At 44.7% G+C, this 18,631-nt stretch overlaps 1 protein-coding gene across 1 annotated transcript in view; it reads left to right on the top strand.

Annotated features, from left to right (window-relative positions):
* Nucleotides 1-1,594: 1,594 nt before the first annotated feature.
* Nucleotides 1,595-18,631, top strand: part of LOC126188804 (uncharacterized) — a 78,375-nt gene continuing 61,338 nt past the window's right edge. The window contains exon 1 of the mRNA XM_049930417.1: nucleotides 1,595-1,796. Within this exon, the coding sequence (XP_049786374.1) occupies nucleotides 1,595-1,796 (202 nt within the window). The remainder of the gene's footprint in view (nucleotides 1,797-18,631) is intronic.

The raw sequence follows: 18,631 nt of genomic DNA, 5'->3' as shown, positions 1-18,631 counted from the left end.
AAGGTTTTTAATTTGTAATCATAATAATTATTAAGCAATAAGTGTATTCCATGAAATGACAAATGACGAAATGTGAGGGGCCACCTTCCACGTGTTTTCTTTAAAATTATCCAAATCTGTGTTGTGAGGCATCAAACTTAAATTGTGAGGAATTATCTGACATTGCACAGAATTTATCTGAAATAATCCTCTGCAACGGTGACCCCAAGGAAAACAGGGAGACGAACACAGAATCACGATTCGGTTAGTTTACAGATGATGTTTTGTCCAGGAAGAATGGAATTCATTTTCTGTATCGAAAGAGTTACTTGTGAAATGATAATCACGTACGGGTGTTTCGTATATGACCCTCTCAAGCAGGGCCACGTTAACAGAAGTACGATGATATCTTATGAATAACGGAAATTTGTGGAACTTTCAGATTGCAGACTCCAGATGAGGCGGAGGTTGATCATCCGCTTTAATGTGTTTTCTAGACAGCTGGTAAGAGTCCTAAAACGATACCTACGTGGACATGCTGAAAGGTAATGCCTTTGAATTTTTCTATGAGAACTCTTAAACCTTTTATATTAAGCAAATGGTTTTAACATTCTACACCTTTATGCTTCGTATCTACATATTTATTTCTCAACATAGTTACCCTGGCGACGAACACATTTCTGCCAATGGGAGGCCAGGTTTTTGATACCGTCACTGTAGAACGTTCGACGTTGTTGACAGATCCACAATCTCATCTCTTTTTGCACCGATTCATCATTATCAAAGTGAAGTTCTGGAAGGTGTTCTTTAAGTTTTGGAAACAGATTACAATCGGTTGGGGCCAAGTCGGAACTGTATGGCGGATGACAGATGACAGTGAATCCAAGGTGTCGGATTATCGAAGACATTGCAGGGCTAGTATGTGGTCTGGCATTTTCATGCTGAAAGATAAGGTGATCCGTTGTGGACGAACTCTTCGAATTCTGAACTCGACCACAGCGCGCTGTTCCTAAGCAATGACATAATCACGTTACAAATCCCTGTGTTACAATTTAAACCTGTCTAGTGATTAGGGACTGCAAATATATAGGCATGAAGAATAAAGATTTACAATGTTAATAACGTTTGTTTTGTTCAAAAGGCTTTACAAGTTTATAGATGAAAAATTCGGAGGCATTACTTTTCACGACGCACTCGCACTACTAGGTATTCTTCGTTCCTTCGTTCAAGAACTGGAACCGTTGCTGAATATTTCTCGAGTGTTCTGAGAAACTTTGTAGTAAATTCAATCAGCCTTCGTGGTCTTCTCTTAATGCGTATTTTATATCTGTATTTCGTATCTTTATGCCTTTCTTATTTTTATTTATTCTACGTCTCCCATTCTTACAACGCATCCTTTGAGGAAGTTCCAATCTATATCTTTGAATTCTGCTGTTGGTATTTCTAAAAGATATTTAGTCAGTCATAGAGAAAAATACAGTCAATAACGAAACAAAGGTAAAGTAATAATAAGGAATGCACGTAGTGAAAGCTGTAATAGGTATGTCAACCAAATAGAAAGTGATGTGCATGGACGTATTGATTGTTGAGAAACGGGAGTAAGTCGAAGGGAGATATGAAGATGGATATAATACAAATTCAGGATCGTGTGAATCACTACAAAAATCACTTGTCAAATGATAACCAGGTGATAGAGGAAGAAGAGATGATGGAAAGTAAAGGCTTGGATTCAATAACTATCGAGGACTTGGAAGAAGCCTTAACGAAAACAAAAGACGGACAGTGCCCAGGTTCAGACGGAATTACTGAAGTACGGAGTAAAGCTACTGAAATATAGCTATCTGCACGTGATAAATATACGATGGCTTGTAGTGGAGGGTAGCAGACAGAGTACCAACCTTCAAAAAGAGACAAAGCATAGCAGAAACACTAGTCTCTTGGACTTAGGATACAAAATATGTGGTAAAATACTTACCGCTCATTTGCAACCCATTGCAGAGGTCAAGTTATCTGAATTTCAAAATGGGTTTAGGAAAGGAACGCGTTACTCAGCCAGTATACAAACAAACAGGGTATTGGAGAAGCGTAGAGAATATAACCTTCCCACGTATAATGCGTTCGTAGATTTTGAAAAGGCGTTCGTCAAGATGGATAGGAAGATACTAAGGGAAATTATACAAAGACATGGAGACCCTAAACAGCTTTCTTTAGCAATAAAAAACTTTTACTTTAACACATAGTTCTGCAAAAAGGAAGAGGACAGCAGTTGTTAATCATAAATCAAGGAGTAATACAAGGCTGTACCCTTTTACCGACACTGTTAAACACAAAGTATTAACCTAGGACAGAGCGAAATTATGTATACGCTGCTATTTACTGACTATTTCTGCTTATAGATAAAACAGAAGATGGACAGCAAACACATTACGTAAGGTGCAGCTGTGTTCAACTCAGTACAATCTAAATATTTTCACAAACAAAAAAGATGGTCATCTTAGTAAGAAACCCCTAACGGCCAAAATAATGATCAATAACCATCTAATTCAACAATTCTAACTTTAACTACCTTGTATGTAATATATCTTTCAACGACAACAGACAGATTACATTAAATAAATTTCAAACGATACGCGGCATCTAACAAGAACACCCGTTAGAATACGCATCTCAGGATCTATAATGTAATGGCTGTCCCTATGCCGCTTTATAGAAGTGAATCACGGTTACTGAGAAACAGTGATTTAAAAAAACGCCTGCAAACAGCGGAAATGGAATGTCTAAGATCTGTAAAAGAATGCTATAAACGAGATCAATTTAGAAACGAAGAGAGAATTCGCAAATCTGTAATGAAAGTGATAATGCAACTACATAAGGAAATACCATCTAGGGTATTTGAGTGAAAGAAGGCCCCAAAAGCAGCAAGTATATACGAAGCAGAGCTTTTGTAGTACCGCGCTTTGTGGCTAGGTGTTGCTCATAGGGCGAGCGTTGGAGAGTCAGTAAGCCGAGTGCCGTGGCTGAAGGTGGTCAGGACTAATTTAGACAGAGTTTATAATAACAACTCTTCTGTGAATGTCGTTTTTGCAGTGCTGATTTTCGTGAACAGCTTGCAGCGGTTATACTTTGCTTTTTACTGGGAGAAAGTGGAAATGAAACCATCGAAATGTTAAAAACTGCGAACAAGGACGATGCTATGGGGAAAACTCAAGTGTGAGTGGTTTTCCGGTTTCAAAAATGGTGAAATGTCAATTGACGGAAAACCTCGTTCTGTTCGTCTTTCCACGGCGCGAACACATGAAAATGTCGAAAATATTCGTGCAGTAATCAACGATGGTCCACTGTTAAATGCAGAGGAAAGAGCAGATACGAGCAGATAGGTGGAAGGAATACACTGAAAGCCTCTATGAGGGTGAAGATTTGTCTGTTGTGATAGAAGAAGAAACAGGAGTCGATTTAGAAGAGATAGGGGATCCAGTATTAAATCGGAATTTAAAAGAGCTTTGGAGGACTTACGGTCAAATAAGGCAGAAGGGATAGATAACATTCCATCAGAATTTCTAAAATCATTGGGGGAAGTGGCAACAAAACGACTATTCACTTTGGTGTGTAGAATATATGAGTCTTGCGATATACCATCTGACTTTCGGAAAAGCATCATCCACACAATTCCGAAGACGGCAAGAGGTGACAAGTGCGAGAATTATCGCACAATCAGCTTAACAGCTCATGCGTCGAAGCTGCTTACAAGAATAATATACAGAAGAATGGAAAAGAAAATTGAGAATGCGCTAGGTGACGATCAGTTTGGCTTTAGGAAAAGTAAAGGGACGAGAGAGGCAATTCTGACGTTACGGCTAATAATGGAAGCAAGACTAAAGAAAAATCAAGACACTTTCATAGGATTTGTCGACCTGGAAAAAGCGTTCGACAATATAAAATGGTGCAAGCTGTTCGAGATTCTGAAAAAAGTAGGGGTAAGCTATAGGGAGAGATGGGTCATATACAATATGTACAACAACCAAGAGGGAATAATAAGAGTGGACGATCAAGAACGAAGTGCTCGTATTAAGATGGGTGTAAGACAAGGCTGTAGCCTTTCGCCCCCACTCTTCAATCTGTACATCGAGGAAGCAATGATGGAAATAAAATAAAGGTTCAGGAGTGGAATTAAAATACAAGGTGAAAGGATATCAATGATACGATTCGCTGGTGACATTGGTATCCTGAGTGAAAGTGAAGAAGAATTAAATGATCTGCTGAACGGAATGAACAGTCTAATGAGTACACAGTATGGTTTGAGAGTAAAACGGAGAAAGACGAAGGTAATGAGAAGTAGTAGAAATGAGAACAGCAAGAAACTTAACATCAGGATTGATGGTCACGTAGTCAATGAAGTTAAGGAATTCTGCTACCTAGGCAGTAAAATAACCAATGACGGACGAAGCAAGGAGCAAATCAAATGCAGACTCGCTATGGCAAAAAAGGCATTTCTGGCCAAGAGAAGTCTACTAATATCAAATATCGGCCTTAATTTGAGGAAGAAATTTCTGAGGATGTACGTCTGGAGTGCAGCATTGTATGGTAGTGAAACATGGACTGTGGGAAAACCGGAACAGAAGAGAATCGAAGCATTTGAGATGTAGTGCTATAGACGAATGTTGAAAATTAGGTGGACTGATAAGGTAAGGAATGAGGAGGTTCTACGCAGAATCGGAGAGGAAAGGAATATGTGGAAAACACTGATAAGGAGAAGGGACAGGATGATAGGACATCTGCTAAGACATGAGGGAATGACTTCCATGGTACTAGAGGGAGCTGTAGAGGGCAAAAACTGTAGAGGAAGACAGAGATTGGAATACGTCAATCAAATAATTGAGGACGTAGGTTGCAAGCGCTACTCTGAGATGAAGAGGTTAGCACAGGAGAGGAATTCGTGGCGGGCTGCATCAAATCAGTCAGTAGACTGATGACCAAAAAAAAAAAAAAAATCAGCGATGGACGACGACGGACCACTGAAGAAATTGTGCATCTGCCGAGAGTGACTTGGGAGCTCGGTGCAGCGAATTGTGACAGATGATTTGGGAATGAAAAGGATGGCTGCCGAATTCGTGCTATGACTGCTGACTGCTGAACATTTGTCGCGTGGAAGCACGCTATGCTTTGAAAGAAGTGTCCCGAAATGACCCAAACTACCTTTTCAAAAATTATTATAGGTGACGAATCTTCGTGCTACGCTTACAATCCCGGATCAGAGAAACAATTAAGCCACTAGAGGACTTTGTTTCACCCCACGAAAGATCATCACGTGAAATCGAGTATTGAAAGAGTACTGATTTGTTTTTTTCGATTGGAGAGAAGTCGACCATCCAGAGTTTGTTACGCAGGGTCATAAAGTTGACCAGATTTTCTACTTTGAAGTTCTGAATACATTGCACAAGTGTACGCGGCGGAAGCAGTCTGATTTGTGGCAGTCGGGCCTCTGCTCACACAGCCTGTCTGTACGACAGTTCTTGACCAAAAATTATATGACCACCGTTAGTCAGCCCCCCCCCCCCTCGCCCCTCCCCACTACTCATTCGACCTTGTCCAGTGCAATTCTTTTTTTGCTTCCTAGAAGGAAAAGAGATATGAAAGAAAAGCTTTTACATATACAGTGACGAATGAAAATTTGTACCAAGGCCTGGAATCTAGCTCGCGTCTCCGGCTTACTAGGCAGTTGCGTTAGCCACTAAGCCATCTTGGCACTGTGGTTCACACAACTGCACAGATTTCCCTGGTACGCCCTGATCCAAATTCTCACTGCCGTTCTACTCTACCGTAAATTCCCCCTTACACGCGAACAGTACTGCCGAGGCTCTCCATGTTCTGGAATAGCATCTCATTATCGAACGTAAATGGGGGACTCCAGCCTGAAACTCAGTGCAAGTACTTCAGTGACTCCAGTACAGCTGAAATTACCCAACTTCAGAGACTTTTTTGGTCTCATACCGATATGATATACACTCCTGGAAATGGAAGAAAGAACACATTGACACCGGTGTGTCAGACCCACCATACTGGCTCCGCACACTGCGAGAGGGCTGTACAAGCAATGATCACACGCACGGCACAGCGGACACACCAGGAACCGCGGTGTTGGCCGTCGAATGGCGCTAGCTGCGCAGCATTTGTGCACCGCCGCCGTCAGTGTCAGCCAGTTTGCCGTGGCATACGGAGCTCCATCGCAGTCTTTAACACTGGTAGCATGCCGCGACAGCGTGGACGTGAACCGTATGTGCAGTTGACGGTCTTTGAGCGAGGGCGTATAGTGGGCATGCGGGAGGCCGGGTGGACGTACCGCCGAATTGCTCAACACGTGGGGCGTGAGGTCTCCACAGTACATCGATGTTGTCGCCAGTGGTCGGCGGAAGGTGCACGTGCCCGTCGACCTGGGACCGGACCGCAGCGACGCACGGATGCACGCCAAGTCCGCAGGATCCTACGCAGTGCCGTAGGGGACCGCACCGCCACTTCCCAGCAAATTAGGGACACTGTTGCTCCTGGGGTATCGGCGAGGACCATTCGCAACCGTCTCCATGAAGCTGGGCTACGGTCCCGCACACCGTTAGGCCGTCTTCCGCTCACCCCCCAACATCGTGCAGCCCGCCTCCAGTGGTGTCGCGACAGGCGTGAATGGAGGGACGAATGGAGACGTGTCGTCTTCAGCGATGAGAGTCGCTTCTGCCTTGGTGCCAATGATGGTCGTATGCGTGTTTGGCGCCGTGCAGGTGAGCGCCACAATCAGGACTGCATACGACCGAGGCACACAGGGCCAACACCCGGCATCATGGTGTGGGGAGCGATCTCCTACACTGGCCGTACACAACTGGTGATCGTCGAGGGGACACTGAATAGTGCACGGTACATCCAAACCGTCATCGAACCCATCGTTCTACCATTCCTAGACCGGCAAGGGAACTTGCTGTTCCAACAGGACAATGCACGTCCGCATGTATCCCGTGCCACCCAACGTGCTCTAGAAGGTGTAGGTCAACTACCCTGGACAGCAAGATCTCCGGATCTGTCCCCCATTGAGCATGTTTGGGACTGGATGAAGCGTCGTCTCACGCGGTCTGCACGTCCAGCACGAACACTGGTCCAACTGAGGCGCCAGGTGGAAATGGCATGGCAAGCCGTTCCACAGGACTACATCCAGCATCTCTACGATCGTCTCCATGGGAGAATAGCAGCCTGCATTGCTGCGAAAGGTGGATATACACTGTACTAGTGCCGACATTGTGCATGCTCTGTTGCCTGTGTCTATGTGCCTGTGGTTCTGTCAGTGTGATCATGTGATGTATCTGACCCCAGGAATGTGTCAATAAAGTTTCCCCTTCCTGGGACAATGAATTCACGGTGTTCTTATTTCAATTTCCAGGAGTGTATATCTAGACTGGTGGCGAGTGAAAATTTGAACCAAAGCCGGGAAACGAACCTGAGTCGCCTGATTACTATGCAGGTACCTTTCTAGTAATACAAATGGTGCAATACATATAAACATAAAATGATATCTGCATGAGACCACTAAAGTCTTTGAAGCTGTCATTTCATTGGGAAGGAAAGCGTTTTGCTAATGTTGCTGTTATAAGGCACAAACCTGGAGGCTTTATCGACTATCACAAAGATGAGTTTCAACAATGTTTTGAAAAATAGAATAAAAGGTTAGACAAGTGTATTAGTGCAAGTGGAGAAGAGGATTGAAGGTTTGTGGCTAAAATGTGAATAAATAAATACATAAAAAAGTAAGTTCGGTTTCTTTTGGGTCTCTCCTCGTACAAGCCAGTCGAAAGAAGAAATATGGGAAGGCCAAAGAAAAGATGGGAATTAATCCTATGAAGCCAGAATGGGTCATTAAGGCCTAATCGTTGGTGACAAGAAGAAGAAGAAGGACTGATTCTTTCTATAGAGCAGGATATCGCCCGCACTCTATACTTTATTGAGAAAAAGTACAAAAACTGTTTCTTTGTACTACCAGTTGAGATGTCTCAGAACTTCATAATGGGTCGAGTAGTGCGCAGGAGTCACATCGCTTGCTAAAGATAGCTTCATATCAAGTCCCCGCACAGAGAAGGGAGGTTATACGCTTGTTCATTGCAGCAAAGGAAAATAATTTTTCCCTCTATCTTGCCTCAACGTAGGTTTCTAAATCATAAACTAGAAGAAAAAAAAAGAATAAATAAAGGTGAGTGTTTGACGCCACATCGACAGAGACGGAATTCAAGCACGAAAAGGACAAGGATGAAGTAGGAAATCGGGAGTAACCTTTGGATGGCGGTTGGGCATTAGAAACACGGTCCTTGCGAATATGAATCAAGGGCGGTATGCAGTTGGAGTCGCTGAAGTTGGAGTATCGCGAAAGTGTCCAGCCATTGACTGGATTATCTGCTTCGGTGCGACTGTCCCACGGCATAAAATGGATACGTACAGCCTTCTTGCAGGCGTTGTCCGTTCAGCTAACGAGCAGTTACAATCGTCTTGAGGAAGCCATATTACAGAACACTTCATGGTAGGACTGAGCAAACGATTCTCGATACGCCGCAGAGCTCAATACGGTACTGTACTTACTCGAATAATAACGTGACATTTGACATCCTGCACATTCGTGTTGTCTTTAACCAAATTTGCAATTAGAGGTCTCATACAGTATTTATGGAGGTGTAAGGCCTCGGTGGCTATGCGGTTCTAGGCGCTGCAGTCCGGAGCCGCGCTGCTGCTACGGTCGCAGGTTCGAATCCTGCTTCGGGCATGGGTGTGTGTGATGTCCTTAGGTTAGTTACGTTTAAGTAGTTCTAAGTTCTAGGGGACTGATGACCACAGCAGTTGAGTCCCGTAGTGCTCAGAGCAATTTGAACCATTTTTTATGGAGGTGTAAACATTTATGGTGATTTTTAAGTGAAGGTTGCAGTCAAAGCCGAAAATGTTGTCAGTCAAAAAGTATCACTTGATCATGACCCCAGAACTATATTATATTTTATTTCGTTTTAGGGGCTGCTAGCGATTTATCAATTTGACTGCAAACGACCTTTCTAGTTCCTCTTCACGTATTAGAATAATGAATAAAAATTAAGTGCTTTTAAGCAGCTTCAAAACAAGATGGCAACATATGGATGAAACAGTGAAGAAGATTAATGGTGCATTAAATGCCTAGTACAAAAAATAAATAATATTAAACTTACCATAACTGCGATCGCAAGAATGAATTACAGCAGCAAAACCCGTCGTGGAGATGGTGACGCTAGACTGCGGTACGAGCGAAAGCTCTAGAATTGTGCTGAATCTTCATTGCTATTTGTTATTTACTTATTGCTTGCTGGTGTTATATGTGACCTGCACACTAGAAGATATTGCTTCACGCTTACTGGTCAAATGTTTGGACAGAGCGAAAAGAGAGCTCCTAAAAATTACACAACGTCTCTTTGTCTGAATTTTCATAGCAAGAGAAGAGTGGAAAATGGACAAAGGGGATATCAAATGTAACATCGTGAGATCTAGCGTTAAAAAAGTAATCTCGATAGTTAAGAAAAATTTTGTGGTTTGAGGGAAAATTTCACAACGAATTTTTATCCGAATTTTCATAGGCAAACGTAGAGTAGAACTGAGGTATCCAATTGACTAGCGTGAGGTCGACTTTTGAAAAATAATTAATTACTTAAAAATAATTAGGGTAATTTATAAGAACGCTGTGAGTTACTTTAGGAAAAATGAAAATATTTCACGAACAGCTGGTGCTGCTAGCTACGTAAATGAAGTGTCAAAACATTCACCTAATAAATTCATAGCTGTTTTACGCAAGAATGGGGCACTAGTGTGATATTTGATTCGTAAAATGATTTCCTTCGAATGATGTAGTACATTTAGGACATTTTGAGAAGGAAGACAAATGAGATTTTAAAAATTTTATCTTTAGCAGGCCTAACTATTTTGGGCCTAGAAAGTTACACTGGTGTTATATTTAACTATAAAAATTGTTTGCGTAGCATCAAGTGCGAAATTCAGGACACATCGAGAACAGAAGACCCTAGCGAAAGAAATGGGGCGTCGATAAGATCATGCTTTCTCAACAAAACACGAAAACAAAACTGAAAAAAAGGCGGAAATTTTGTGAAATGATTTGTCTCCAAATAAAAAATGAAATGGATTAAAGAAATGTCTGAGGCGCCTTTGAGAGATGCTCGATGAGATGCGTCAAATATTTCTCTAACCTGTTTTTTATTTCTTACTTTTAGACAAATCGTTTCACAAAACTTCTGACATATTGTTTCAGTTTCTTTTAATTATTAAAATTCATAGTGTATCTGTGGTGTCACAGCCAGACACCACACTTGCTAGGTGGTAGCCTTTAAATCGGCCGCGGTCCGTTAGTATACGTCGGACCCGCGTGTCGCCACTGTCAGTGATTGCAGACCGAGCGCCGCCACACGGCAGGTCTAGAGAGACTTCCTAGCACTCGCCCCAGTTGTTCAACCGACTTTGCTAGCGATGGTTCACTGACAAAATACGCTCTCATTTGCCGAGACGATAGTTAGCATAGCCTTCAGCTACGTCCTTTGCTACGACCTAGCAAGGCGCCATTACCCGTTACTATTGATGCTGTAAAACATGTACCGTCCAGAGCGATGTTCACCAATTATGGATTAAAGTTAAGTATTCCAGCAGCTACGTACGTTTTTTGCTAGTATAAATTCCTTGTCCTGTTCCAGACCTCACGCCAGCCTGCGTGAGCTCAAACGCGTGCATTTCGGCTTCCTCATAGTGGGTTGGCTGTCTTGCCAATCTACAACAATATCAATAAAGCTACGGCATGTTGTGCAGATAGTACCAGCGGAAGTGACTAGGCTGTGGGAAATCGGAAGCTCGAGCAGGACATGGCATTTCTCGAGCTGTGACCTCAAACCCTTGAACCATTCGTGTCATGCTCAACTGCAACAATACTTCATGTACACATCACGTATCACAGAACTTCCATTTGCTACCAGAGACTACGTCCAGGTCTGCGATGGAGAAGTAGTTAGCAATGCTGATTTAGTTGCTTGGTAATGAATTCGTATGTATAAATGAAAAGCGCAAAATGTGTATATTCTACCGTAATAGATTAATTTTTTTTATATCCTTACACCATCAGCTGCTGCATGGAAACGGGCGTTTGATACTTAAAGAGTACAGAGATATAAGCCGAGTTATCCACCATAAGCACGTTCCTCAGTTATAGAAATCGAAATAATCTCTGGTAGCATTCTGTGACTGCATGACGTATCGACGGCATGATTCGATAGTTTGTCCATTTCAATTCAGTATTGCACGGCCTGCAGATTACGTTTGAAGACGACACAGGAAATTGCCGAAAGCTTTGGATCAGTTACAAATCTGACTCCACAACACCGTGATGCATTTATCCACGTGGATAAGGTGCTACTTCATTCATCCGATGCTGCTTAGTAGCGAAACTTCGTATCTATAAATAGAAAGCACGAAAATGTTGATGGATTACCGCATTAGTTTACTTAGTTAAATCGTTTTCGACCTAGAAGGACATCATCAAATTGTAACTATCGTCAACAATGTGGACACAACACTAGTAAGCAAATTTGAGAAACGCTATTACACGCGTATTACTCATGTCTGCACTCGATACAGTTAACTTCTTTCTGTGACGTCTTCACGCAGCCCTGTCTTACGGCGTCGTTTCCACGTAAACGAGTGGTACGTACAAATAACTTCACCGTCATATCTTACGTCAGTGGTGGAAAGTCACACGAACGCCAAGTACTATTTCCACACCAGCTATAGCGCTCCAAGGCGACCATTGCGCCCTTTCAAGAGGGTAACTGATACACTAGGGTCCAAAACTTAAGAATGAAAGCAACTTTTATGTGATGTGTCCTCTGCGAAGTAACATAGCTGGATGAAACGTGGGTCATATGTACGAGGGCAGTTCAATAAGTAATGCAACACATTTTTTTTTCTGAAACAGGGGTTGTTTTATTCAGCATTGAAATACACCAGGCTATTCCCCAATCTTTTAGCTACACAACACTATTTTTCAGCGTAATCTCCATTCAATGCTACGCCACCTTGAAATGAGGGCCTGTATGCCTGCACGGTACCATTCCACTGGTCGATGTCGGAGCCAACGTCGTACTGCATCAATAACTTCTTCATCATCTGCGTAGTGCCTCCCACGGATTGCGTCCTTCATTGGGCCAAACATATGGAAATCCGACGGTGCGAGATCGGGGCTGTAGGGTGCATGAGGAAGAACAGTCCACTGAAGTTTTGTGAGCTCCTCTCGGGTGCGAAGACTTGTGTGAGGTCTTGCGTTGTCATGAAGAAGGAGAAGTTCGTTCAGATTTTTGTGCCTACGAACACGCTGAAGTCGTTTCTTCAATTTCTGAAGAGTAGCACAATACACTTCAGAGTTGATCATTTGACCATGGGGAAGGACATCGAACAGAATAACCCCTTCAGCGTCCCAGAAGACTGTAACCATGACTTTACCGGCTGAGGGTATGGCTTTAAACTTTTTCTTGGTAGGGGAGTGGGTGTGGCGCCACTCCATTGATTGCCGTTTTATTTCAGGTTCGAAGTGATGAACCCATGTTTCATCGCCTGTAACAATCTTTGACAAGAAATTGTCACCCTCAGCCACATGAGGAGCAAGCAATTCCGCACAGATGGTTCTCCTTTGCTCTTTATGGTGTTCGGTTAGGCAACGAGGGACCCAGCGGGAACAAACCTTTGAATATCCCAACTGGTGAACAATTGTGACAGCACTACCAACAGAGATGTCAAGTTGAGCACTGAGTTGTTTGATGGTGATCTGTCGACCATCTCGAACGAGTGTGATCGCACGCTCCGCCATTGCAGGAGTCACAGCTGTGCACGGCCGGCCCGCACGCGGGAGATCGGACAGTCTTGCTTGACCTTGCGGCGATGATGACACACGCTTTGCCCAACGACTCACCGTGCTTTTGTCCACTGCCAGATTACCGTAGACATTCTGCAAGCGCCTATGAATATCTGAGATGCCCTGGTTTTCCGCTAAGAGAAACTCGATCACTGCCCATTGTTTGCAACGCACATCCGTTACAGACGCCATTTTAACAGCTCCGTACAGCGCTGCCACCTGTCGGAAGTCAATGAAACTATACGAGACGAAGCGGGAATGTTTGAAAATATTCCACAGGAAATTTCCGGTTTTTTCAACCAAAATTGGCCGAGAAAAAAAATGTGTTGCCTTACTTATTTAACTGCCCTCGTAGGAAACAATACTTCAGTATGGTACACATCATAGCTGAAACATATATGCAATGAGATGAACAGAAATGCTTTTAGGGGGGGCTGTTCAATGAAGAATGATTATAATATTTTTATGATCATAATTTCTCGCGCTATGATTTAATCTTGTGATATGATGTTAGATTAATGTGAAACAAACACGACGTAGTACTTTCATTGTTGCGACCCCTGGTTCTCGCCTGTGATAGGCAGGCAAGGTCAGACACGTTCAGTATCGCCTACCGGTGCAATGGAGGGTAGCACGCGAGGAACAATAAGCGGCTTTGAAATTCTGCTTTCGTCTCAACAAATATACAGCTGAGGCCTATGCAATGTTACAGGAGGCGTATGGAGAGTAACTCACTGCGTTCTTATAAATTACCCTAATTATTTTCAAGTAATTAATTATTTTTCAAAAGTCGACCTCACGCTAGTCAATTGGATACCTCAGTTCTACTCTACGTTTGCCTATGAAAATTCGGATAAAAATTCGTTGTGAAATTTTCCCTCAAACCTTCCTTACAGGGCAGCTGGAAGGTGGTTTAAAATGTTTAAAGTGGAGAGACAATGAATTTCAAAGGATCGTGGAGCCGGTGGTCCAGTTACTGCTCTTACCGAAGAAAACATCAAAACTACTGCTGTCATTGTGAGAGAAGATCCACGAATTGCCTTAAGATCGCTTACTGAAATACTGAAAATTTCATTGGGTGCCACCAACACGTTTGTGACAGAAAAATTACACACGACACCTGTTCGTGCGCGATGGGTTCCAAGACTGTTGATTCCACAACAAAAGGGCACTCGTGCGCCAGTCTGCATGCAGTTAAAGTTGATGTTAAGAGGAAGATCCGGAGTTTCTTTCAAATGTAATCACTGCTGATGAAAGTTGGCTGCATCATTTTGATCCCGAGAGCAAACAGCAAAGCTCTGTGTGGAAATCTCCATCACCAACCCCCAAAAAAGCAAAAGTGGTTGCTTCTGCTGGGAAATTTATGGTCATCTCATTCTTTGATATTCATGGAATGGTTTATCAGCATGTTGTACCTGCACACACATCAATAACTGGACAATACTACAGACATGTCCCGAAAACATTGCAAGTCCATATCAGGCGCAAAGGACCACATTTCCGTCAAGCAGGCTGGATGCTGCATCACGATAATGCGCGGCCGCATATTGCCAATGTTGTTGCTGAATATCTTGCAAAAATCAACGTGAAGTGCATCCCTCACCTTCCCTATAGTCCGCATTTAGCCCCATGTGACTTTCTATTCCCTAACATGAATAACCGCCTTCGTGGGAGGCATTACCAATCATCAGAAGCTGTGGTGAAGGCTGTGGAGGAGATTTTGAAGGACCTCTAAAAAAATAGTTTCCAGCGTGTATTTTAAGACTGGCAGAAACGCTGGGACAAGTGCATCGCGTATATGGGAGACTACTTTGAGAAGGACCTTCAAAATTATGAGGCTGAGTAAAGGTATGTTGTCAAAAAAAAAAAAAAAATGAGCATTCCTTATTGAACAGCCCTCGTATTTAAAGGCAATTACAATGTAGTCACTGCAACTTATGACGGTCCCTGGATATTATGAAAGGTGAGAAATGCTTCTCAATAGGATGTGCGATCACCACAGACGGTAATCCATCGTCTGCAACGGGCTCCCAACAAAGCTGGCCAGGAGTTCTTGTGGGACAGCGTTCCACTCTTCCACCAGCGCTGTTGAACGGTCGCTGGTGCATGTGGACGTGCTACAGTATCCAGAATGAGATTTTCACTCTGCAGCGGAGTGTGCGCTGATATGAAATTTCCAGGCAGATTAAAACTGCGTGCGGGACCGAGACTCTAACTCGGGACCTTTGCTTTTCGCGGGCAAGTGCCCTACCATCTGAGCTACCCAAGCACGACTGACGCCCCGTTCTCACAGCTTCCCATCTGCCAGTACCTCGTCTCCTACCTTCCAGACTTCACAGAGGCTGTTCTGCGAACATTGCAGAACTAGCACTCCTAGAAGAAAGGATGGTAGAGCACTTGCCCGCGAAAGGCGAAGGTTCCAAGTTCGAGTCTCGTATCCGGCAAACAGTTTTAATCTGCCATGAAGTTTGATTTAATCATATTTCGAGGACAACTGCTCTCGTGCTCCTTGCGCCGGCTATTAATGCTTTTTTTGTATTACCTATGTACACCTGGCCTACGTACAAGGGATTTTATATACTCCTAGGGCAAGCAGGAAACGCTGGTACTTTTCAGTGTTCAAACATTCGAGCAGTTTTTGTGTAGTTTTAAACACTGTGTCCTCCAGGCTACGGCTAAGCCATGTCGCCGCAATATCCTTTCTTTCAGGAGGGCTAGTGCTGCATGGTGCGCAGGAGAGCTTCTGTAAAGTTTGGGAGGTAGGAGACGAGGTACTGACAGAAGTAAAGCTGTGAGGACGGAGCGTGAGTGGTGCTTGGGTAGCTCAGATGGTAGAGCACTTGCCCGCGAAAAGCAAAGGTCCCGAGTTCGAGTCTCTGTCCGGCACACAGTTTTAATCTGCCAGGAAGTTTCATGGTACAGTATGTCTCCCCAACGCATCCCACACGTGCTCCATGGGCTTCTAGTCTGGAGAAAGGGTAGGGCAGTCCAATCAGCAAATATTCTCTGGTTCGAAAGTCTCCTACATCTGCTCTGTTCCATGCAGTCCACCACTGCCATCTTAAAACTGACGTTCAAAATTACGGCGAACAGAAATCAGTCGTCCTTACTTTTCAGGCTTTATTAAAGAAAATCTAGATTTCGGCTAGTTACATGCAGATATCAGAATGTTTCAATACATGCTCCAGTACTCCAATCCCCGGTTGTTCGGGATCGTGTCACAGTTCATTCGAGACTACTGTATGAAGTAAGAGCCGAATGCACCACCGGAAAGACACATATCAGGAAGGAGTACAGAACCGCATTAACGTTAGTGTACAGTGTTCAGAGGCTTGCAGCTTAGTATGCCCATGTAACATTATGCCTCCCAACATCTTAACACCTGCACCACCAAAACGATCACGTTCGACAATTTTGCTGGGTGCATTACTTGTTCCTCCCTCTCCCCCCCCCCCTTCAGCCATATGTGAGTATATATCACGGTAGTATTGTTCCCGAAAGAACAGTTACCGTTGAGCCCGCATCTCGTGGTCGTGCGGTAGCGTTCTCGCTTCCCATGCCCGGGTTCCCGGGTTCGATTCCCGGCGGGGTCAGGGATTTTCTCTGCCTCGTGATGGCTGGGTGTTGTGTGATGTCCTTATGTTAGTTAGGTTTAAGTAGTTCTAAGTTCTAGGGGACTGATGACCATAGATGTTAAGTCCCATAGTGCTCAGAGGCATTTGAACCGTTGATGATCATGCAGCTTTGCTAGAAACGAAATGTAGTGGTGTGGACATGTTGGGAATGTGGACCTCACGGGGAGCGTGCAAGGGATAAGTCCCTGCAGGCGCACTATCCTCTGTGCCCTCCGTGGCTCAGATGGACAGACCGTCTGCCATGTAAGCAGGAAATCCCGGGTTCGAGTCCCGGTCGGGGCACACATTTTCAAAATGACCCCAATGAAGTACATCAACGCCTGTTTGCAGCAAGAGTGTCCATTTAATTATCATTTCATATGTAAGTATGTAATGCACTCAGGAACTGGTGCACAGAAGAGTCTAATATAGCGCAGGGCCCCCGGGAGCACGCAGAAGTACCGTAACACAACGTGGCATGGACTCTACTAATTTCTGAAGTAGTGCTGGAGGGGAGTGACACCATGAATCCTATAGTACTGTCCATGAATCCAGAAGAGTACGAGGGGGGTGGAGATCTCTTCTGTACAGCAGGTGAAAAGGCGTCCCAGATATGCTCGATAATACACTCCTGGAAATTGAAATAAGAACACCGTGAATTCATTGTCCCAGGAAGGGGAAACTTTATTGACACATTCCTGGGGTCAGATACATCACATGATCACACTGACAGAACTACAGGTACATAGACACAGGCAACAGAGCATGCACAATGTCGGCACTAGTACAGTGTATATCCACCTTTCGCAGCAATGCAGGCTGCTATTCTCCCATGGAGACGATCGTAGAGATGCTGGATGTAGTCGTGTGGAACGGCTTGCCATGCCATTTCCACCTGGCACCTCAGTTGGACCAGCGTTCGTGCTGGACGTGCAGACCGCGTGAGACGACGCTTCATCCAGTCCCAAACATGCTCAATGGGGGACAGATCCGGAGATCTTGCTGGCCAGGGTAGTTGACTTACACCTTCTAGAGCACGTTGGGTGGCACGGGATACATGCGGACGTGCATTATCCTGTTGGAACAGCAAGTTCCCTTGCCGGTCTAGGAATGGTAGAACGATGGGTTCGATGACGGTTTGGATGTACCGTGCACTATTCAGTGTCCCCTCGACGATCACCAGTGGTGTACGGCCAGTGTAGGAGATTGCTCCCCACACCATGATGCCGGGTGTTGGCCCTGTGTGCCTCGGTCGTATGCAGTCCTGATTGTGGCGCTCACCAGCACGGCGCCAAACATGTATACGACCATCATTGGCACCAAGGCAGAAGCGACTCTCATCGCTGAAGACGACACGTCTTCATTCGTCCCTCCATTCACGCCTGTCGCGACACCACTGGAGGCGGGCTGCACGATGTTGGGGCGTGAGTGGAAGACGGCCTAACGGTGTGCGGGACCGTAGCCCAGCTTCATGGAGACGGTTGCGAATGGTCCTCGCCGATACCCCAGGAGCAACAGTGTCCCTAATTTGCTGGGAAGTGGCGGTGCGGTCCCCTACGGCACTGCGTAGGATCCTACGGTCTTGGCGTGCATCCGTGCGTCGCTGCGGTCCGGTCCCAGGTCGACGGGCACGTGCACCTTCCGCCGACCACTGGCGACTACATCGATGTACTGTGGAGACCTCACGCCCCACGTGATGAGCAATTCGGCGGTACGTCCACCCGGCCTCCCGCATGCCCACTATACGCCCTCGCTCAAAGTCCGTCAACTGCACATACGGTTCACGTCCACGCTGTCGCGGCATGCTACCAGTGTTAAAGACTGCGATGGAGCTCCAGATGCCACGGCAAACTGGCTGACACTGACGGCGGCGGTGCACAAATGCTGCGCAGCTAGCGCCATTCGACGGCCAACACCGCGGTTCCTGGTGTGTCCGCTGTGCCGTGCGTGTGATCATTGCTTGTACAGCCCTCTCGCAGTGTCCGGAGCAAGTATGGTGGGTCTGACACACCGGTGTCAATGTGTTCTTTTTTCCATTTAGTGGAATAACTTTGCACGAAAATAAAAACATTTTCCACTAATGAAGCGACCGGAC

The sequence above is a fragment of the Schistocerca cancellata genome, chromosome 5 (genome assembly GCF_023864275.1).
Source record: "Schistocerca cancellata isolate TAMUIC-IGC-003103 chromosome 5, iqSchCanc2.1, whole genome shotgun sequence".
NCBI lineage: Eukaryota > Metazoa > Arthropoda > Insecta > Orthoptera > Acrididae > Schistocerca > Schistocerca cancellata.
The sequence above is the reverse complement of the archived record's forward strand: the minus strand, read 5'-3'. Positions and strand labels throughout refer to the sequence as shown.